The following is a 22,847-nucleotide window of genomic DNA, read 5'->3' as shown; positions in this document are numbered from 1 at the left end:
AGCAGCTTCCAGGTAAAATCATCCTAGTAGGACCTGAGCTTCATTAGGCAGAAGTTCAGTGTAGCTGGTTCAATTCCATCCTGTCTTCCTTCACCCATTTGTCACCAGTACGCTTTGTACTTAGGCAGGTTTAACCACCGCTCAACAACAATGTGACTTCGGGGGTCTATCCTAAACACTCTGAGCTTTGTTGTCTTTATCCATCATGAAAGTTACTAGACCTACACAGGGTTGTTGGGAGGTCTAAATAAGACACTGCAAGTGCCTGTGACACCCACCTAGCACCTGATGTTTAGTATTATTGAACACCTACTGGACACGGGTTGGGGGTAGGGGGTAATGCCCTTTAAGTTTTCATTCACTCACTTGTTCACACAATTACTCACTTATTCAACCAATATTTATTGAGCTCTGAGAAGGTGTCAGGCACAGAGCTAGGTGCAAGGTGACACAATGTTGAGCAGAGCCTGCTCTCAGAGCCTAGGTCTAGTGCAGGAGTTCATAGTCTAATGCAGCACTGTGTTCCCAGAGTGTGGGGCATGGTGGGGGGACGTTTAGATGCAGTGTGTGGATGGGGCACTAAATCACACTGAATTGCTTATGTAGACAATTATTACTCTTTTGGTTACCTTTCCATCCTTCAGATTCCATCCAGGAGAGAGTCCCAGTTGGATGTTAATGTCTTTAACATCTCTCTAAAATTTGTAAATCTCCCTTAACAAACAAAAGAAGGCCTCAGATGCTGGTGTTTTGGGCAAGTGGCAGCATCTGGAGAGATTTTTCATAGTAAGGATACGTCTTGCTATTTGAACTCAGAAACTAGATAGAGATTTTTTTTCTAGATGGTGCACAAACATTACCAGCATTTGTGAAGATGGGTCAAGAATGAATGAAAGTTGAGGAAATACTGGCCTCTTAAATTTCTCCCCACGCCCTTTAATGGCCCCATTTCACAGTTGAGGAAACTGAGTCTCTTTGTGGAGGGAATGGACAGAAGGTAGGGAGTCTTCTTCTAAATGGTCAGGCAAGCAAGGCCAAGAATTGTCTTTGTGGTGGAGTTAGACATGTATATATAAAGTAGAGATTGCCCCTCCCCTCCCTCTGCAGTTGTGTGTGCATATGTGTGTGTAAGTGTGTGCAGCCACAGGCCTTTCCGAATGAGTGACAGCGGTAGCCCATCCCTCCAGGAGACGCGTGCAGAATGACCAATGGCACGGATACGGGGTGGATGGGTACCAGTCTCTGCAGAGGCCTGGGTGGAAACCGTCGCACCCACCCTTTCCACCCCCTACCCCCCAGGCCCCAGCCCCCGTTCTCGGTTCCCCCGGGGCGCACCCAAGGTGCTCATCGCCCTCATGCAAGCCGGGCCGAGGACGAGGTAGCGGGAGAGGCTCAGGTCTGACGGTCCCTGGCTGCGGTCCCCGCGTCGCAGCGCTGCGGCTGAGAACGCTTCTCTGGGAGGCCGGTAGCCTCGGGGTGCCAGTATGTAAAGCAGCTGGCGGGGCTGGGCGGAACCTGAGGGCGATGCAAATGATGGAGGCGGGGTCTGCCCGCGGCTCCGCCTCCCTCCCCCGCAGCTGGGGCCAGCGGTGCCAAGCGCAGCTGGTCGAGTGGCGGCAGCTGGGCGAGTGACAGCCCCAGCTCCGCGCGCCGCGGCCGCCAGAGCCGGCGCAGGGGAAGCGTCCGCGGCCCCGGGCGGCAGAGCGGCCGCCTTCTCCCGCGCCTCCCGGGCCCGCAGCGCGCGGTACCGCGGCCCCTGGCCGGCACCTCTCGTGCTCCCGCTCCCCGCGCGCAAGATGGCTGACCCGGCTGCGGGGCCGCCGCCGAGCGAGGGCGAGGAGAGCACGGTGCGCTTCGCCCGCAAAGGCGCCCTCCGGCAGAAGAACGTGCACGAGGTGAAGAACCACAAATTCACAGCCCGCTTCTTCAAGCAGCCCACCTTCTGCAGCCACTGCACCGACTTCATCTGGTGAGAGCGCGCCGGCGCAGGGCACCTTCCCGGGGCTCCGAGGGTAGCGCCGTTCGCGGGGACCCCCTCTTCGCGTCCTCCGCGCCCCCCGCGCCTCCGCGGGAGGATAAGCCCCGCCGCGGCCCCAGATCCCGGGCTCCCGCTCCGGACCCTTCTGTGCCGGACTCCCCGGTGGACAGTCCTGCGGCTTCCCGCTCCCCGGGGTCCCAGACAGCCGACCGCGGGGTGCCTCGTGCCCTCTCTTCCTCCCAGCTGCCTCGGAGCGCCTAGGGGTCGCGGCGCGGGCGCCCTTTCTCCACAGGGCTCGGGGCTCCGCTGTCCCTCCCCGGGAGGGCAGCGCCTCGAGTGCCCTCTCGTGCGGGGTTCCCTATCTCTCTGCCTCCTTCCGGGCTCGAGGCACCCTCACCCCCTTCTCTCCTTTCTGGGGGCAGCGCCCTGGGTGCCCTTTTTCTGTCTCCCTGCGGGCATGGGGCATTCTTTCCTCCTCCTCTGTGTCTCCGGGGGCAGCGCCCCGTGTTATCTCTTATTGCTTCTCCCTGAGGGCCTGGGTTCCCCTTTCCACTCTTCAGTTTCCCCCCTTCGCATCACTGCGGGGACCCTCCGCTCCCCGGTCCCTCTAGGCATGGGGAGTCCTCTCTCCCTCCCAGTCTCCCAGGGAACGCCACCGCCGCGGGGGCTCTCCCATCCTCCCTCTAGATGCGTCTTTTTCTCTTTCCCCGAGGGCACTCGGGCATCTCTGTGGGCAGAACTCCCGCCTGCCCGCCGCCTCCCACCACGACGGAAACGCTCCCCCCACCCCGCCACCTGGTGGTCGCAGCCTCCTGTCTTCTGCCTTTTGAGGGGAGGTGGAGGTTACCGCTGAGCTCCCACCTACCCCCTCCCCCCCAGAGGCGGAAGACTCTTGGGCACCCGCCTGTGGCTGGGAGGTTGCACCTGGGCTAGAGGGGCAGGGGGAAGTGGGGTGACTCTGGGGGGGGAACTAACTGGTGGCTGGTCTCCTCGGGCTGTCTGACATGTCTCCTTCTGCCTTTGCAGGGGCTTCGGGAAGCAAGGATTCCAGTGCCAAGGTAGGCTGTGGGGTTCTAAGGATGCTGTTTGCGGGAGGAGAAGGTGAAAAAGACTTTCTGGAAATGACTGAGTTAGGCAGAGAGTGAAGGAATTACATTTGTCAGAGTGACCTCCCAAATTAGGAATTCATCACCACAGAAAGGTCTTTAAAAGTGGTGTGTGTATATGGGGCAGAGATACTCCATCCGGGAAGGACCAGTGGAGCTGGGAGGCTCAGCTGGCCAAGGAAGTGCATCCACCCTTTCTCCCTAACCAGCTCCAGAAGAGTCAACATAGGTTCTCCTGAACCTATCCTGCCTGGCCACTTCTTCTTGAGATACCCTCCCCCCCAATACCTGTTCATGTGTCCTTCCACTTCCCCTGCCTCATAGAGGTCTCTACAGGTGGCCCCTGCCTCTGCAGATGGTGCATCCCCTAGAAAGGCGACTGTGGTTGTCCCCTGGGCCTCCTCCCTCTCTGAAAGAAGTGGTTCCAGATGGGGTGCTTCTCAGATCCTGGTTTCAATTGCCCTTTCTATCTTCTGGCTAGATACAGGAAGGACTCCAAGTGACTGGTTACCTGGGTCTTTGCATCGGGTTTGAGATTCTTTACCCTAGCCAGGGATGCCCAGCCTAGTGGTGACTCGGCCGTCTCTGGTTGCAGATTTGCTCTTCAGATGCCAAATCATTTGTAGTTTTGTTTAGCCCTTAGGGTGTCAAACATTTTTTGAATTTGATGCCAACATTTTAGAACTGGGAGATTTCACGAAGTATCTGACTTTGCAGCTTCAAGTTTGCTGAGCATTGGTCCCACTTTCTTTTTAGAACCATCATTTGGAGCTGAGAGCAGCAGTTTTCGTGGACAGGGTGCACATGCACCATTTTGTCTCAATCGATCCCAACCAGGCCTGCTTCACCCATTTCTGACCCCTGTAAGGCGTTTGAGTTTGCAACCTCTGGTCTGGAAGGTCCCCCCTTTCCCCCATTTTAGACCAGGTCCACGTGGTTGAGTTTGGTGAGAAATATCACATTTCTGGGGAGTGTCTTAGGGGCAAGTTGATTGCCCTGGCGATCTGGGTTTAGATCAGGGGAAGAAAACATTTGAATGCTAAAGAGTCTGAGATGTGACTTAGCACTGACTGACAGTTCTGTTGTAGCACCTCCACCCTCCAGAGAAAAGTAGAGTGATCCCTGATGAGAGTGAGTGGCATTGTCAGTTGTGCAGAGTGCTGGCAGCGTGGCACTGGTTTCTTCGGAGACTTATATGACCTCTCACCTGAGATCTGGGCAGAGCCCGCTCAGCCAGTGAGCCTTGTAGACCCCCAACCTCTGCCCTCTTTTACCAAGGTTTGGAGCCCCAATTTTACGCACTGCACCAGAGGACTTCTCACGTTCCTTTAAATGGCAGCAGTTTCGGCCTTGGTGCACACGGTTGGATTGTTTTCTAGAACTTTGACCCCCGAAGCAGAATGCCAGGGGTGTCTTAGCACGGGAACACGTAGAAGATCTTTGAAGTTACCTCTCACTTCCATGAATCGGTTTCTGTCTTTGTCTCTTGCTGAGGTCAGGGGTGATTTTTGAACATTTTTATTGCTGCTTTCCTATCCCACCTGCTCTGCCGTTATTAACGGTTGGGAAAGTTAACTTCTCAGTGTGCAGGTAATGACACATCTGAAGCAGCAGATCTGTTTTTTCAAAGCCAGGAAAATGGTAGGCATTTTCTGGTGCAGTGAGTAAAGCAGAATTAAAGTTTCTAATGAAATATGGCAGCTTTAGAGGTAAGCATGTTTAAATTTTTTTTTTTTTTTTATTGCCTTTCTTTTTCTCCTCTCCCTGAGAGGCAGTGTAGGGTAGTGGGCATGTGCACAGGCTATCAGGCTACCACTGTGAGCTTGAATCTTGGCTTGAGACTTCCCAGCCATTTTACTTAGCCTCTCTGTACCTCCGGCTCCTTGTGTATAAAATGGGTCCCTGTAACAATACCTACCTTAAAAAATTGCTGGGTGGCTCCAAGTTGTTACAGTATATAAGATGCTTGGACCAGAGTTCAGCACAGACTAAGCACTCAGAAAATATCTGCTCCTATGATTGTCTCCAAAGTAACCCAGTGGTGGGGCAGCTGGTGTGAGAGGAGACTGGCTCTGCAGGGTTGCTTTGCTATGGAGCTGGCTGCCAGGTGAGAGTCTAAATCCAGCTGTGTACGTCTGGTCGCCCTGTGTCACTGCTTTGGTAGTGAATTCCATTTGGGCTGGAGTGGGAAGGAGCAAGAGAGGGGAAGGGGCAAATTGACAGCCCTTGAAATTGAGATGCTTAGGATCTCATGCTTAGGGATATCCAGGAAGGTGGCAGATTATCCTCAGATGTGCTCAGAGTTACCTGGGACTAGTTTTGGAATCAGAGAGGAGTTCCTTATCTGAGCATTTTTGCACCACATTTTTCCTCTTAAAGTGAATCTAATTAAAATGGGATCAGTATGTTATAGAAAATACATACGGTTTTATTCTCTCACCAAAGTTAGAAGTTCAGAGCCCAAGGTGCTATGTTCCTTTCAGTTTTCTGCTCTACTATCCCAGGAGTGAAAATTATTTCAGAGTCCAAGAAGGATGCTGGACTCTCCAGTCATCACAGCCTTATTTCAGCCAGCAGGAAGAGGAAAGGTACAGAGAGGTGAAGGACACATGCTCACTGTCCTGGAAGTTGCCTCTGATACTTCTGCCTATATGCTATTAGCTAGAACTTAATCACATACCCACACCTTGCTGCAAAGGGGTATGTGGGAAATGTAAGGTTAATTTCAGGTAGCCATGTTCCCAGATAAAAGCTATGGCGGGGGGTTTTCCATTTCAAAAGTAGAAGTGGAGAGAGGATCTAGTCTCTGCCTTTCTTGGGTAGGAGTAGTGTAGGATGATCATAAGGCAAGGAAACCACTGAGCCCCATGCTCCATGGTGCTGCCATGGAAATTGGGGATGCTGGGATGGCTTGAGAGAGGAAGGATGGAAAGTCCGTAAACCATGGGAAATTGTGGATTTCTGTGTGCTCAGGGGAGTTTAAGAATAGACTTTCTTGCTTTTGTACAGAACTCTAGATTGACTGCTACATAATTTCTCCCTTTTTGTTTCCACTCTGTATTTTCTATAAAACCATTCTCTGTGAGGTAGTTTAAGAATGTCTCTGGTGACAGGGGACTGGAGCTGAGAATCTCTATTATGAAACCCCCTAAATTCTGGATTAGAAATAGGACCGCTCAGATGAGCAAGGCAGACTTCTCTCTGTGGCATTCTTTAGAGGAGCCAGGGACCAACATTTGTGCCTTCATTGTAGTTAAGACAAGGCTTTGGGTGGAATTAGGCTCTTACTCCAAGAAACTTTTACAGTTGGGCAGAGAGAAAAAAAATTTTTTTAAGGAAGTCACTTAATTAGAAATAGGGAGGCAATAAAATATAGGGATTCAGAATTCCTAGCATGGGGTTGGAGTCAGATAGAACTGGGTTTGAATCTGTGCTCTGCCACCTACTTACTGTGTGAACTTGGGCAAGTCATCCATTTCTAGTGGCCTCGGTCTTCTCATCTGTGAAATGGGCTAATAGTACCTACCTCATAGGGTTATGGTGAGGAGTAATGAGGTGGTACAAGAGAAATATCCACTATCGATAACTCTAAGTGAGATGATCATTATTACTTGATTAGCTGTAGGAAACTGTGTCAAAAGGGGACAGAGTTAATTTGGGAACTCATTAAATGACTATGTCTCTTTCGTGTATTTAGATGGGTTTCTTCTTTGGTATGTTTCTTCATAGACTTTAGGTGACACCAGTGAGTCTAGCCCCAGACAGCCAGCTTGTTTAGATTGTCTTTTCTCACCTTTCTTGGGAGAAAAATCTAAACTTGCCATGGACCCTCTAGAAAAACCCCAGTGCACTAATTTTCTGACTATATAGACCTAGCATTGGTGACTATAATGAGTAAACCAGCTCTTTCCTTTCCTGTATAGATTAGAAAACAAGTTTTTAAGCCTTCTTTTTTTAAATTTTATTTTTTTAATTGAAAGATAGTTGATTGACAATGCTGTGCCAATCTCTGCTGTACAGCAAAGTGACTCAGTTACACACATAGAGACGTTCTTGTTTTACATATTCTTTTCCATTATGGTTTATCCCAGGATATTGAATATAGCTCCCTGTGCTTTTTTAAGCCTTCTGATAGACATTATTCTTAAAAATCCCCAAAGTATTGCATGAATAAAACCATTGCTGGTTTCATCAACATCGACTTTACAGGATACAAGTTTATTTTAGTCTGTAGTTAACACTTAGAGGTTAGAATATGTACTTTTTAAAAACAATAGTCAAAGATGAATCAAAGGTTCATTTTATTTTTGGCATATTTTTCCCTAGGAACTATGATATCCTGAATTTCAGGTTGAACTTTCTCAGTAGAATCATAAATAGGGCCTTTTTTGTGTGCAGTCAAGCCTCTTCTATTCCACTTCCCTCCCTTCTCGGAAGCAGATCCCAGAGGCCTGTGATTGAGACTCCGCTTACCTCTTGGCTCTTCTGAATGTGTCCTGGGGGTTTCATGTGGATAAAAGGCAGAGGCTTTTTGAATTTGTGTTTGTTGGTTTGACTTTTTAAGTTTTTCCACCTGAAGTGGGATTTGGGGCTCAGAGTCCCAAATGAAATAAAAAATTTTAAGGGTAGGTTAATGCCGGTAGTCTTAGCAAGAAGGAGGGTTGATTTGTTGAAGAGGCAACAGCCAATTCCTTTTGAGCTGTAGAACACTCAGGGAAAGCTTGAAGCTTTGTCACTGGGCAACAGAATGCCTTTCCAAGTAAATATGGAAAATATGACCTTTGAAAATCTAGTTGATATGATATACTGGTTATTAGAAACTCATTAAAAATATATTATTTCTGAGTACCAGTGATACTTCAGGTACTGCCCAGAACCAGATATAGCATGTTTATGGTGTATTGGGATCAATAAAGAAAAAGATATAGAGAAGTTAACTGGTCAAAAGGTAAACCGAAGGTTTGAAAATAAATTGTACACGTTCTTGCTGTTGGGGTCCTCCTTCCTCCATCTGTCTCTTTCTTTCTCCACACATGCACACACGTACACACACACGTGCACACACACGCAAATAGATCAGTACGTCGCAATTTTGAGATTATGCATCTCCTTTTGATGCTTTTCAGCTACAGGTAGTTAAATTATTAAGTACAATTTTTAATCCTCTGGTCTTTTGTCTTTGCAGTCCAATTAATTCTTGGGTGGGGAGGGGGATCAGCTGAACAGTTCATCATCTCTGGCTGATGTGTTCAAAAGCTTGGTCCCTTATTCTTGGCATTTGATCTAATCTCAAGGATTCTTTGACTTCACTCATCCTATCTCTCCACTGAAATTGTGTGATAGCTTTTTTATAGAGTGTACAAAATTCACAGTGTTTACATGTGGTATTTGGAGGTGTGATGGCTGCTTGACAATCTGGTAGGAAATTTGTATATTTACCGCATACATCCATTTGTCCATCCATCCATCCATCCTTCCAAAAAATAATGACTCATTAAGCTCTCTGTGTCAGGAGTTATGTTAGATGGCAGGAATACAAGCGTGAATGAGATTGAGAGGATCCTTATTGTTGCGGAGCTTACGGTGTAATGGGGGAGATGAGACATTCTACAAAGCATTGCACCAATATTTAATTTCACTCTTGTTAAGTACTTGGAAGCAAATGTACAGGGTGCTATGGGAATGTGTAGGGGGTGCTAACCTATGTAAGGGTTGGGGTGGAGTCAGGGAATTCTTTGGCCTGGGAATTAAAAACGAAAACTAGGGACTTCCCTGGCAGTCCAGTGGTGAAGACTCTGCGCTTCCAATGCAGGGGGCTTGGGTTCGATCCCTGGTCAGGGAACTGAGATCCCACATGCCGCACAGAAACAAAAACAAAAAACAAAACACAGACAACTTCTCATTCTTTGAGGTAATTGGAGAAAGTCTGAGTTGTCAAGGAGCTGGAGCTAAAAATTTGTATTGTGAAGCTGCTTATATCCTGGATAAAGATACGCAGGAGGTCTTATCCCTGTGACGTTCTGTGGAGAAGCCCTGAATCTTTATTTGTGCCATGGTTGCAGGTAAGATGAATATTTAGTAGAAATAGACGGTTACGTTAAGATGGCTTCTTTCTCAGTTTGGCAGACAGAGAACGTCATCTCCTCTTAGCTAATAACTCATAATGAGCCGACTTCCCTTTTGTTCAGGGGTTGCAGTTCGAGGTGGCTGCTCTAAAAGAGAAAAATCAGATCATTTCAGAGGTGGAGGGGCAAGTCTGAGACAATAGATTGAGAATAAATAAAAAGAGGGAGCAGTTATACATATATATGTGTATACACACACACAGATTCTTTTCCATTATAGTTAATTACAAGATATTAAAGTGTATGACTGAGTCACTCTGCTGTACACCAGAAACTAACACAACATTGTAAATCAACTATACTTCAATTAAAAAAAGAGAGAGAGAGCAAAATCTGTCAGTGAAAGGCATTTGTGAGCTGAAAGCCAGTTTTCAGGGGCACAGGATTACTTGCATTTTCTACTGAATATCTTCCTCATCCTGGGTCCATGTCTGATTTTCTACAACCATTCATTCCATTGGTTGAGGCCGTGTGTTTTCTCTTATTTGGAAGATAATTTTTAAGTAGTTTCACAATAAGCAGCATTGACTCACACGTAGAAAAAGATCCTTTGTCCATTCTCTTTCCATTTTTCTGATTTCTTCAAGGAGAAAGTCTCAGTCTCTCTAATACAAATCTGGGTACTTCGTAAATGTTCTTTATTGTTTTTATTATAAAGGGTCTACAGGGAATTATGGAAACATAAAGATGTGTTAGTTTCTACCAGTAACCCACTTTTACCTAAGGTTGAGCCTCATGCTGTTCTACCTCTGGGCCTGATTTCTTACTGGCGTTTCCTCCTTGTGAGTAGGGAAGGGGAGTTCGGTGTCTTCCCTGGAAATGTTTGGTGTTGGAAGGAAGCTCTGTGTTGCAGAGGGTTGAAAGGCACAGCAACCGCAGGCTCTGGAAGAGACGGTGGCCTTTATTCAGGAGTGTCAGTCTTTTAATATTACTGTTGTTATTGTTGCTGTTGTTGTTACCTTTTCATTGTCCTTGGCCTGCTTGTTTGTATCTCCTGGAGGTCTCTTTTTCCCTCAGCCGACATGCAGAAATTTGCCCTACCGGGTCAGAAGGGGAACTCAAACCCAGACTAGGAGGGTTCTGATCCCCCTTATCGAGTCTTGGCATTTGCTAAGTAAATGGAAATTAACTTTGCTCAACAATAACCGTGTTCCTGGGGGGAATTCTAGACTCTTCCTTTACTTTGCCACTGCCCAGTGACCAGACTTTGGGCTTCTAGATAGGCAATAAAAATCGGGCTTGAGAGTGAAGGCTCAAATATCAAACAGACCTGATTTCTTACCCTGGCTTTCTTTCTCCATGGCTTTGTGACCCTGGGCTGGTGAAACATGATCCTGCCTTTATCTACGCATCCATCTATCCACTCACCCACCAATCCATTCCCCTATCCACCCAGTTGTTTTCCATCCATCATCCATCTATTCATCCATCCATCCATCCATCCATCCATTTCCACATCCATCTAGCCATCTGTCCATCTATCCATTCATTCAGTAAATATTTATTGAGTGCCGACCATGTATCAGGTACTGTTCTAAGCACTGGAACTAGAGCAGTGAACAAGACAGAATCCCTGCCCTCAGGGACATTTGGTAGAAGAATAGCAATTAATACATTTTAGCAGAAGAATAGTAATTAACAAGTAACTTAGAAGAAATATATTGTATAATGTCAGGTTCCAATATGGGCTTTGGAGAGAAATAAGACACCATGCTTGCCCTTGAAAATCTCCCTGGTCTTTTGAGGGGAGAACAGCACATGGCCAATTACTTCTGGTACATAAATGAGAAGTGTTACACCGAGGGTGTGAAAAAGCTTTGAATGACATCCTTACTCCTAGGAGGGGTGGAGAAGATTCCACACAGGAGCTGACATTTGGGAACAATCTTCCAGCAGGAGTAGGAGGTCCCAGATTGACACGGGGGCGGGGGCAGGGGAGGGTGTTTCAGGTAGAGGACAGCACAAGTGGAGCCCTGGAGGAGAGAAAGGGGCTCATGCGGGGAACAGGAAGGAGGGTGTGTGAGGGATGAGCTGGTGGGAGGGGAACGTCCTGTCGGGGGTCTGGACCTCGTGAAGGCAGCGTAGTGACTAGGAAGTGGCTGTTGTCATTGCTGTCGAGCGGGATGTGTGTGGGTGAGTGAAATGGCCAAATGTTTGAAAAAGAGCATGAGATGCATTCTGAAGCCATAATTGCCGTGACTCAGATCCTGAAATTCCAGGCTGGTAGGGTTGGAGGTCAGGTAAGAGAAGCTGAAATGACCATTTAGAAGCAGTGGGGGAGCGTTCCCAGAGCATCTAGGGGCTGCTGCCATTTTTCACATCCTAAAGAGACGTTTGGACTTTCGTGTCAGTCATGCTGTTGATTATCCTATTTTGGGAGATGGTTACTGGGTTATTTTTATGGTTCTAACAATAGGGATATTGCTCTTCACTGCATCCTTAATCGTAGAGGGCCGCAGAAGTGATTTTTTTCTCTAGAAGGAATCCTCCCACTCCATTTCTCCTTCTCTCCTGCTATCATGCACCCAGCTCGTGTTTATTGAGCACGTGCTGCACTGGTGGTGAAGACTTTGTGCTTTGGAGACAGAAAGGCATGGGTATAAATCTTGGCTTCTTGCTATGGGACCTTGAACATGTTACTTAAACTCTTTGAACTTTTGGTTCTTCCAGAGGTCAAAGGCAGTGACAGAACCTAGTTTATAAGGCACATGGCAGGTGTTTCCTGAGCACCTTGCCTGACATACAGTGAGTACTTGATAAACAGGGCTGTTTCCATTATTTCTAGGGCTGGGCACTGTCTTGTCCTTACTGAGTTTATAGTCTTGTTGGGAGGCAGGATGAATGCTCCTGAGTCAAGGACATGATGCAGGAATGAATGTGCTTACATGTCGTGGTCAAGAGCCCTCAGGGGGACTGACAGCGGATCTGAGGGAGGCGTGCTCAGCTGCCGTCAGAGAGGTGATTTGAACATGGGTGAACGCCGTGCTTTCTGTGCTACAATTTCCTGGCTTTCGATGCTTTAATTTTGTGGGGAACCTCAGAAAGCTGAACTGAAATCTGCGATTGCCCCATCTGCTGCCTCATTTTGGAAACGTGTTGATGGCGTTTCAACTTCAAATGGATTTCTGACAAGTTCACCTTTAAAATTTGGGGGTCCCTTCAGCCTCTGGGTGGGATGTTCATGTGCTCTTTTGGGTTGAAGAAGCTAGCAGATAATGTGGGTGAAAGTAGAGGGTGAGCTCTACAGGACTGTCTCTTGTCGTGATGGATTTTTATGGAATAGACCTATTTTGAAGACCTTCCCTCCCTAAAGGGGGGGATCATTCTTTACCATTTAAGCAAAGCGGCAAATGAGAATTTTGATAGTTATCTGGATTTTTTTTGTGTGCGTGGCAAAATGTATGGTTGGGGGTATTAATAATTCTGTCTGGGCCACCGGTACACTTAGGGATGCAGGATTGGCATAGAGGGTGGTGAGGGACCGTTTTCTATTTTGGTTAGAGGTCTATGTTTTCGTGGCTGGCTCTCTGTTTTTCCCAGGGTTGAGTCCAGAATCCGTAACATGAGTTACAAGTTTGCCTGATCTGGGCCCTCACAATCCTCCCCTTGTACCACACTTCCACTTGGCGTTTCACTTTCTGGTTGAAGACCCAACTGGTGGTCTTTCTCAGTATGACACAGCCCTGCCCAGCCTAGGGCTTTTGCACCTGCTCTGTCTTCAGCCTGAATCGCTCTTCCCTTTCCTCTTCCCCCACTCGCCTCCTACTTCTCCTTCAGAACTTAGCTCAAATGTCACTTTTTCAGAGAAGCCTTCCCTGATCTTCCAAATCAGGTTCCCCCTTGTAGTGTCATAACCCCTTGTAACTTTTACATTTTTCTAATTGTATATTTATTCGAGTGTTTAGTGTTTGTCTTCCCTACAAGAATGTAAGTTTCGTGAGAGTAGGGACCACATCTGTCTCATTTCCTGTTGTTTCTGGAGTACTTGGCTCGCACATGGTATGTGCTCGTAGATACTTTTTAAATGAATGAATGGTATAGGGGAGAAGAACTCCATTGAGGGAGTCATTTGGTTTGGCTTTTGGTGCTAGTTTTGGTATAGCTTGATCTGTGATTTTTATAAAGAGTGTATCACTTCCTAGTTTACAAGCTCTGGTCATTTTTGTTTGAACCAAAAAAAAAATTGCCCTCATTAAATCCTGTTGAGAAGTGATTTTCAGAAGTATGTGAATGCTGCAGTCTTAACTTTGGGCAGAGCCTCAGGCTTTGGCCACGTTTCACTGTGAAGATAAAGAGTTTCTCCACTGAAGCCCCTTCTTTGGGACCCTGGTGGACTGGAGTGAGAATAATTTCCTTTGACGTAATGTAAACTGGAGGCTACTGAAATGGCCATCTGAGTAGAATAGTGGGTACGTAATGGAATACTATACAGCAACGAGAATGAACAGATTCCAGCTATACACAGCATAGATGACTCTCACAAACAACCTGTGAGCTAAAATGCCAGTACGTTCTGTATGATTCCATGCACTTGAAGTTCAGGGACAGGTGAAAGTAATCATAGGCGATAGCAGTTAGGATGGTGATTACCCACAGGGGGACTGGTGGGGACTAAGAGGGGCTACTAGGGTGCTGGCGATGTTGTTTCTTAATCTGGGTGCTGGGGGGTTCAGATTGTGACCATCCATTGAGCTGTAGACATGCACCCACTTTTCTGTTACGTATATTCCACTTTAACAGAAACAACTAAAAAGCACAGAGTTTTGGGAATTCCTTAGCGGTCCAGTGGTTAGGACTCTGCGCTTTCACTTCCGAGGCCCCAGGTTCAAGCCGTGCTCGGGGAACTAAGATCCCACAAGCCATGTGACGTGGCCAAAAAAAAAAAAGTACATAGTTTTAAGTCACTGAGAATCTGAGAAATGTTAGTGGGGACTTTTTCAGTTTTGCACACAGAAGTGAAATCTGTACAGGAGACAAGCACCTTCTGGAGTCACCCATTGAGGGATGGTGCTGTTTGCCTTTTTGGGGGGACATCTGCTTCCCATTTCAATGTTGCCCATCGGTAGCAAACTGTAGAACAAAGAAGCCAGGACATTCTGACAGTTTTCCCACCCAGTAATGTAGCTCTGTTAATACCAGGAAAACTTGAGCTCATAAACTACTTTTAGGGCTTGCATTTAAAACATTCTCTATTTGCTAAGGTATTAGTCAGAATCTATGAAAGCTGCTGTAACAGATAAGCCTTGAAGCCTCTGGCTTGAGAGGAAGGGATTTATTTCTCACTCACAGCACAGACCACTGCAGGCGATCCTGGTCAGGCAGCCTCCCGCCCAGTCATCCAGGGCTCCAGGTAACTCTCCACTGGGCAGGTGGATGGGGAGAAGGAACACAAGAAAGCACATTCATTTCAGAACCACTTCAGCCAGGAAGGGACACATATCACTTCTGCTCACATTCTCGTGGCCGGAGCTTGGGCACAGGGCTGCGTCAACTGCACGTTGACCAGCTCGGGAGCAAAAGAAAACAGGTGAGTGTTGAGAACCACAAACCCTACTCTAGTCCCCAAAGCCATGGTTTCCTTTGACTTCCTTGGAGCTGGTGTATCCAGTTTTACCTCTAACTTGACTTCTTTCAACCTGAGAGGTGAAACTCTAGACCTCTTTATCTTATCAAACATAGGAGGGGATGTTAGGGGGAGAACACAGTCTGTTTGTGTTGCTTAGAGTGAAATAGAGACACTCTTCTTACTTTTAGCTGGTAGAACAATCTGGTTCTTGTCAGAATTTCCAGTTTTCCAGCCAGTCAGAATTCTTGCAGCTTCTAGTTGCCAGTGGACATCACAAACGCTATGAGGAGTCAGGAATAAGCTCACCCGGTTACTTCTTTTGGGAAAGTCTTTTGCTTATTTGTCATCTTTCCTACGGAAGAATCTTTTGGTAGTTCTACTTTTCGATGTTTGACTGAACACCTAATTTGACTGGACACAATTATCTGGTGTTTAACGAACCACCTCAAACCTGTAGTGTCTTCAAATCACCACCATTTTATTTTGCTCTTGTTTCTGTGGGTCAGTAATTTGGGCTGGGCTCAGCTGGGTGGTCCTTCTGGTCTAGGCAAGGACTGGCTGTTCGTGGCTGGGCTCACCCGTGTCTGGGGCCTCAGCTAGGACACCTGGGACACCTGGGGCCTTTCTCCAGGTGGTCTCTCATCTTCAGTGGGCTGGCCCGAGCTTGGTCACGTGGTGGTTGGTGTGTTCCCAGTGCATTCACGAGCAGGGGCCCAGCCTCTTGAACTCTAGGCTTAGAACTTGCACAGTGTCATTGCTCCCATATTCTGTGAGTGAAAGGGAATCACAAGCCCATCCCAGAAATAAAGGAGGAAAGAGAGGGGGGAAGAGACTCTTCCTCTTGATGGGAGAAGCTGCATATACCATGTGGCATTTTGGGGGACCTAGTAGACCAGTTTCATCGTGGCCCTCATGACTGCTTAGTTCCAGTACAGTGTGCATCTGCTGGACTGACCTTGAATCTGCGGTGGGTCCCGAGTCAGCGCTCACCACTTAACACCTAATAACAGGACTCAAGTCATAGGGAAGTGAAAGGGCCAAATGCTTTACGTAAAGGGCACAGCCCAGGGCTTAGTGCACATGAAACACTGACTACTACCACCATCACTACCAAATACACCACCATCACTACTGAATACACCACCAAGTATTGTCATTACTACCACCCGGGTCCTGCTGTGGACTTGGCACTACACTAAGTGCTTAAGATTCATAACACGAGGCTCCTGCCCTTGAGGAGGGAGAGATCTGAGAAAGAAAGAGAGGTGAATGAATCCGTGTCATCCAGTGTGGCACGTGTGATCACAGAGCTGCAGTGGAGTGGGATGAGGTTGAGGGCATGGGTTCAGACGTCAGCTCCATTGCTGCACATTCGAGGGCTTGGGTGCCTTTCTTAACCTCTTTAATCTCTGGTTTCCTTATCTGTGAAATGCAGGTAACAGCACAGAGCCCACCTCCTAGGATGCCATGTGGATTGAATGAGACCTGGCATGCACGGAACATATGATTGCTTGTTAAATGTTAGTTCTGAAAAACAATTCTCAAAAATACCTTTGAAAAGTGTCCTAAAGGCACCATTTTTACTTCAGTCTCCTCCTGTGACTCTGGCCAATGTCATTGCTGCTTTGTCTTCAAAGATGAAGATTTACAAACAGGTGGCTTATGGGAGGAGGAGCTCTTGGGAACAACACCTGTACGGGATGGAGGGAGGCAGGGAAGAGAGAAGTTGAACTGCAGTGCAATAGTTGTAATAGAGGCCAAAGCCAATCCCATGGCTGGAGCTGGGATGGCCCTTCAGAATTGGGACAGTGGGGACCCGCAACAAGTGGGCACTGTCTGTGGGCTGCTCTGGGGAGCTGGCATTACCTTGGGTAAGGCAGCTTTCTTCTTTAAGGGAAGAGTCCCAGGGAGGATGCATCTGTGAATCATCGGCCTTCAGCACTCCCAGCAGGGAGTGTCCTGGTCCTACAGGTGTGAGTAGGGTCTAGGGGATGCTCTATGGGGTCCACAACATGCTTCCGGTTCTCTCTTAGAGGTTGAACATTCCAAACCATATCTCCTTGACTGTTAGTAACCCTGCGGGCCTTCATCCTTGGCCTCTTCCCAGAACTGATTTAGTTGCTATGTAGATTCATAGACCGTATCTTCCAGCACTGAAATACCATTTACAGAGAGCCTTAATCCAAGTAGGACATAGGAATGGCTTGCCCAAGGTCATTTAGCTACCCGGGAGGAGACCTGGATTTACATAGCTCCCCTTACCTTCCCTCTACTATGCTCTCCTGAGTCACAAGAGATTCCCTCTTTATTCTAAGCCTGGACTCCGTGACCTCGGTGCCTTGACCCTCACCTTTACACCTCCTTGCAGCTCCACTCTGGAGAGAGTTTTCTTGAATTCCTTTAAATGTGTTTTTTAAACTGTGGATCATCGCTCATCTGAGGGTCATGAAATCAATTTAGTAGGTCATGAACACCATGAAAAAATAAACTTGAAAGTAGAATGCATGACATAAGTATTGTTGCATAAAACATCTATTTCATGTATACATATATAGGCATGTGTGAACTGGGTCACATGTAAAATGTGTTTCTCACTGTGGGTGATGGTCAATGCAGTTTGAAAGTCATTGTGAAAAGTATAGACAAGAGGTGCTGGAGGCTCATGAAGTTGACTTTTTTTTTTTTTTTAATTTATTTATTTTATTTATTTATTTTTGGCTGTGTTGGGTCTTCGTTTCTGTGCGATGGCTTTCTCCAGTTGTGGCAAGCAGTGGCCACTCTTCATCGCGGTGCGCGGGCCTCTCACTATCGCGGCCTCTCTTGTTGCGGAGCACAGGCTCCAGACGCGCAGGCTCAGCAACCGTGGCTCACGGGCCCAGTCGCTCCGCGGCATGTGGGATCTTCCCAGACCAGGGCTCGAACCCGTGTCCCCTGCATTGGCAGGCAGATTCTCAACCACTGCGCCACCAGGGAAGCCCCATGAAGTTGACTTTTGAGGTCCATGGACTGTTGAGGCTTTATTTATTTTTAGAGATGATATAAATGCATTGTTTTGAATTCTTTATAATTAGATGTTTTATTCTCACCCCATCACACTATCCCAAGATTATTTTGATGATCATCTTTGAGCCTTAAACATATCACTGATAAGAGTTATTTTTCCAAATAGAATTCTAAGTGTGGGATAAGAGATTTTTAAAATGGAATTATTGGTTCAGATGGAACTGCCTGGCCTGACCTGTCACTTGGGTGAAGTGTTCCAGCGCTGTGTCAAGTGCTGGCAGAGAGCTGTCCCTCTTGTGCAGACAAAGAACTGGTTATCCTGGGGGATAATGTGGGTTGAGAAAGAAGTGTTTTATGAACAGAATCAGCACAGAGGGAGGGAGGAGGAGGTCTTCAGGTGCAGGCATGGAGGTGGGCCATGTCGCCCGGGGGGCACTCTGCTGAGGTCAGCTTCCAGCTGGGCCTTCCAAGGGCTGGGATTCAGGCTGTGTTTCTATTCTCCGGTGTCCTCGATAGGTGGGGGCTGAAATGACAGTTGGCCTCATTGTGTTTCCCTTTTGGCCTTCTCTGATTTGGGGTCTAAGGCCGGGGCACTCCAGATGGGACAAAAAGAAAGTCAAGTTTAAGAGAAAAATGAAATCTGGACTAGACCTGTTCCTGCTTGAGTGTATGTGTCCCCGGCAGGGTCTCTTTTAGCTGGGGAGACAGGCCAGGGAAATTTCCATTTCGTGGACATCTTCAAATAAGGCTTTCAAAGGCCGCTGACTCAAGCTGATGTTTATTTAGTACTTACTATGTGCCTGGCACTGTTCTAAATGTTTCACATGTATTAACTCTTTTAATCCTCGCGACAGCCCAATGAGGTTGCTACTGTTATTATTCCCATTTTTTGCTGAGAAAACTGAGGCACAAAGAGTTAAGAAATTTTTCCAAAGTTACATAGAGTTGGGATTCAAACATAGATTTGAGTTTAGGATTGTATAAAAGGAATGTCGAGATGGTGCTGGTGACAGCGATGACATGAGGGCTTGCAATGAGCTGGGGATTCACAAACTTCCTCCCTCTGAATCTTCATCCTCCACTAAGATTTGCTATTATTATTATCCCCATTCACAGGTGAGGAAACAGGCTTAGCAAGGATAAAGAGTTTTCCTGAGAACTGCAGAGCCCAGATTGAATTCAGGACTGTCTGAGTCAGATTCCGAGTTCCCAGTCACTAAGGTGAAGGGCTTGGGGTGGGAGAGAGCATTGGTGCAGGGTTGGGGTGGGGTGGGGAGGAAGGCCCCTGGCAGAGTGAGGGGGGACAGCAGTCAGGCAGGCTTTGGGGTGCTTGATGGTGGTCCGGCTCATCCCTCAGAGCTGGGAAAGTGTGCTTGCTACAGCAGTGGGTGAAACTGACAAGACTTGAGGAGGAAATTCCCTAGTGGGAGAAAATGTTTTCAATAAATTGTTTTTGTCCAATGAGGGAGTTAGCACATCTGTAGATTTTTAGCCATGGCCCTGAATGAGGAATTCAGAAAGTGGCTTCCTGTCTGAGGTCTTTTGGTGGTCATGTGACTGCAGTCAGCTGATTTCTTTGTGCGTGAGTTGCTGGGCTGGGAGGACTGGCTGAGAAGCATGAAGTCCTTGCATCATTTGGAAGGAAGGGTTCACGTACAGCAGACATGTCCATGAAACGATAGAACTTCCCCAAAGAGCTGTTCTAATTTACTGAGGCACCGAGCTTAATGCTTCACACATGATCACATTTAAAGTCTGCAGCACCCTAGGAGATAAGTCTCATTTTCCCTCCACGAGGCAACGGAGGCTCAGCCATATTAAGTAACTTGCCCCAGGACTTGACGCTAAGAAGTATTTGAAGAGGGCGACAAGCCCAGTCCATCTGATTATGAAGCTTGTGGTTCGAGGATTCTGCCAGGACCCTTGATGAGCCTTTGGCCAGGGCATAGCGACATATCAAGGTGTGGTTTGTGTGAGTGAAAAATGTTGCCTGCCGTATCAGCAAACAAAGGATGCCGCAGCCATCAAGCCGTCAGCCACGTAACTCAGGATGGAGGGAAATGGGCTGCCCACTGCCAAGCCCTCAGCCACTGCAGCCACCCCCAGCGGTGCACCCTGAGAGGACTCGGGATGGGAAAGAACAGGATGCTGGCCCTAGACAGCTAAGGTGCATATCAGAGGAATGATTTCAGTGAGCCCAGGCTCTTGCATCTTCCCGTACATAGAAAAGCACTAAATTCATTAACTCGAGATATCTGGTTTTCTTTAATTAACAGTAATCTTTTGATGTTCCACTACCTGGTTTTTGTTGCAAAGACCCCTATATATCCTGGCTTCTCCCTGACCTCTTTTTTTTTTTTTTTTGCATTTATAAAGAAAGGGTTTTATTTTCATCACAAGAAGCACACAGACCATACACACCAACAGATGTAAAAAAAAAAAAAAGTGTATTACGCATCTTCTGCAAATTCACAGTACAAAAGATACTGCCTTTTAAATATGTAATATAAAAAAACCAAGAAGAAAAACAATATAATAGAAAAATCATTGATATCATAACACAACACACTGGAACCCACTGGCAGCTTCTGAAAACCAAAGGGCAGCCCATCCTGTGGAGCTCCTGATTGGGTGGAGGGCGGCAGTCTGTACCTGCATTTTGTTGCTAAGAGCTCAGGGTCCCTTATCTCTTTGGAGCCTTCCCTCAGAGCCATCTGAGAGGCTGTCTTCCGGGCTTAAGTACTCAGTTTTGTCTGCCAAATAAAACATAATTCTCAACTTTTAAGTTGTGCATTTTTTTTCACTTGACATTTACAGTCCTGTGTATTTTCCAAAATCCACATAGAGGAGAGTAATATAAAAGGAATAATAGCACAGTGTGGTCCAGCTGGCATATTCGGCCATCCCCTCATGTGCAGGGGGTAATACAGAGCCATAAGCCATGTTTCTCCCCTCCAGCAGCCCACAGTCTCATAGGAAAGTCCATAAGTCAAACATTCATAACACAGTGTGATATGCACTATAATGATGATAGAGGTGGGGGTTCTGGGAGCAGCTCGAGTCCCAGGGTCCTGGGAGGCTGCACGGAGGAGCTCAAGTTCTAAGTTGAGTTTTGAGGCAGCGGAAGCGGTGAGAGAGTGAAGAAGAGTGTCAGCGGGGGTGGAGGAGAAGCAAGAGAAAGAAGGGTCACTTGTTAAGAGGCAGTAGTTGAAGGACTCGGAATGTTAAGCTTGGAGAAGAGAAGATTTGGAGAGGCAGAGAGAAGGCAGGAGAACGTTGAAAGTAGAGAGAAAGCTCTCCAGGATTCCTCAACCTGGTGAGGTTGAAAGCGCTAAGTGCTGACGAGAGCGCAGTGAAGTAAGGTGTCTCCAAGGAAGATAGCTTCCCAGGAGATGAGAACGGAGAGCACAGGTGGAAATGAGAAAAGAAGGGAAAATGAGTGGGAAATAAAATAAGTTTAAGGCCAGTTGAGGAATTCTTGCTTGATGGTCTCTATTTGCTTTGTGAAGTAGGAAAAAAGAGGATTAGATCTGGATTCAGATCCTGCAACCCCAGGCAAATTTCTTATCCTTAGCTTCCTAGTTTTTAAAGAAGGGTAAATGATAGGGTAAATGTAGTACCTTCTACAAAGATTTCTGAGGATCAGATATAATAATGTCTGTGTGGGGCAGAGCAGCACTTTGCCTGGCCCATCGAACAATAAAAGTAGTATGAATAATTAATTGTCAGCTGTTCAGGGAGTTCTCATTTGGGTGCTTGATGAATAGGGGTACCATAAAAAGCAGTAGAAAATTCAAGAAGAGGAGAAGGCTTGGGGGTGAAGATAGTGAATTCTGCGTTGGCTATGTTGAGTTTGTGATACCTGTGGTATATCCAGGTGTAGGTGTCCAAAAGGCAATTGGGAAAAATGAGAAGTCAGGCATGGCGGTAAATATTTGGGAGTTATTAATACAGGGCTGTATTTTTCAAAATACCTAAAGCATATTACTGGTGGTACTCAAAGATTTTAATTGTGTGTGACATTAAACATCATGGAAATACGTGTGTGTGTGTGTGTGTGTGTGTGTGTGTGTATTTTTTTCTTTACCTCTTCAATTATCTTTTAATTCTTCTGGTTGTTAAGGAGGATTTCTCAGTGTGGTGCTACCATGTCTCAGACATCTTTCTAATTCATGCTAATTTCTCTTTAAAAAAAAAAAGAATGAGGCAACCTCAGGCTCAGAGCTATGTGGCTGCTGGGATTTAATAATTATAATTTTCATTGTGTTTTTCATGCTTGTCTTCTACTTAGAGCAAATGTTACTGACTTTCCAATTCCGGTGGTTGTTTTAGATAGGACGCTTTGCTTGTTAATAGTAGAACACTTAAGCTGTCTGGAGGTAGGTGATTCGAGGGTTTGTTTAATCAGAGGCTTAACAGGGTCATGAAGACTGGGGATTCTCCCAGTTATTTGCTCTGCCATCCTCCAAGTGTCATCAGTATCTCCCCTCTTGGTCCCAAGAAGACTGCGGTAAGTACCAAGAGTCATATTCTCATAGGACAGCATACAAATCAGGAAGGAAGGGGACCCAGGACAAAGGATTTTTCTTCAAGTACCTCATGTCATGGCTTGGAACTGTGGCAGCTGTCTTTTGACCATGAGGGACAGGGCTGACATGCTGTGAATGGCAGTGTGGAAAGATGGAGAGGAATTGTGTCCTTCCTGATGTCGTTGAGCCACTGAATTAACTAACCTTGATGTAGCCCTATCTCTGGAAATTTGTTCTTGTTAGACAATAAATTCTCTTACTGCTTAAACCATTTCAGATGGATTTTCTGTTACTTGCAGCTGAATGCATTGTATCTCATACAATTTCAGATTATTGCCCTAACCTAGTAGGAATTGTTCCTCCCTGTTTTCCTTGGTTGGTTGTATTTTCTCTTGAGATTGGGTCATATTTTCCTGGTTTTTCACATGTCGAGTAATTTCAGATCGTATCCTGGACATTGTATTATGTTGTGGAGATTCTGGATTCAGTTGTATTTCTCTGAGGAATGTTGAAGTTTTCATCTTAGTAAGCTATTGACTT

At 46.6% G+C, this 22,847-nt stretch overlaps 1 protein-coding gene across 2 annotated transcripts in view; it reads left to right on the top strand.

The window, feature by feature from the left end:
* Positions 1-1,420: 1,420 nt before the first annotated feature.
* Positions 1,421-22,847, top strand: part of PRKCB (protein kinase C beta) — a 308,214-nt gene continuing 286,787 nt past the window's right edge. The window contains exons 1-2 of one of the 2 annotated variants that reach the window (XM_057530083.1): positions 1,421-1,969; positions 3,005-3,036. In XM_057530083.1, the coding sequence (XP_057386066.1) occupies positions 1,797-1,969; positions 3,005-3,036 (205 nt within the window). In that variant the 5' untranslated portion in view covers positions 1,421-1,796. The remainder of the gene's footprint in view (positions 1,970-3,004; positions 3,037-22,847) is intronic. The other variant, XM_007186310.2, reaches the window with a different exon arrangement.

The sequence above is a fragment of the Balaenoptera acutorostrata genome, chromosome 15 (assembly GCF_949987535.1).
Source record: "Balaenoptera acutorostrata chromosome 15, mBalAcu1.1, whole genome shotgun sequence".
Classification (NCBI taxonomy): Eukaryota; Metazoa; Chordata; class Mammalia; order Artiodactyla; family Balaenopteridae; genus Balaenoptera; species Balaenoptera acutorostrata.
This window is presented reverse-complemented; position numbering and strand designations above follow the sequence as displayed.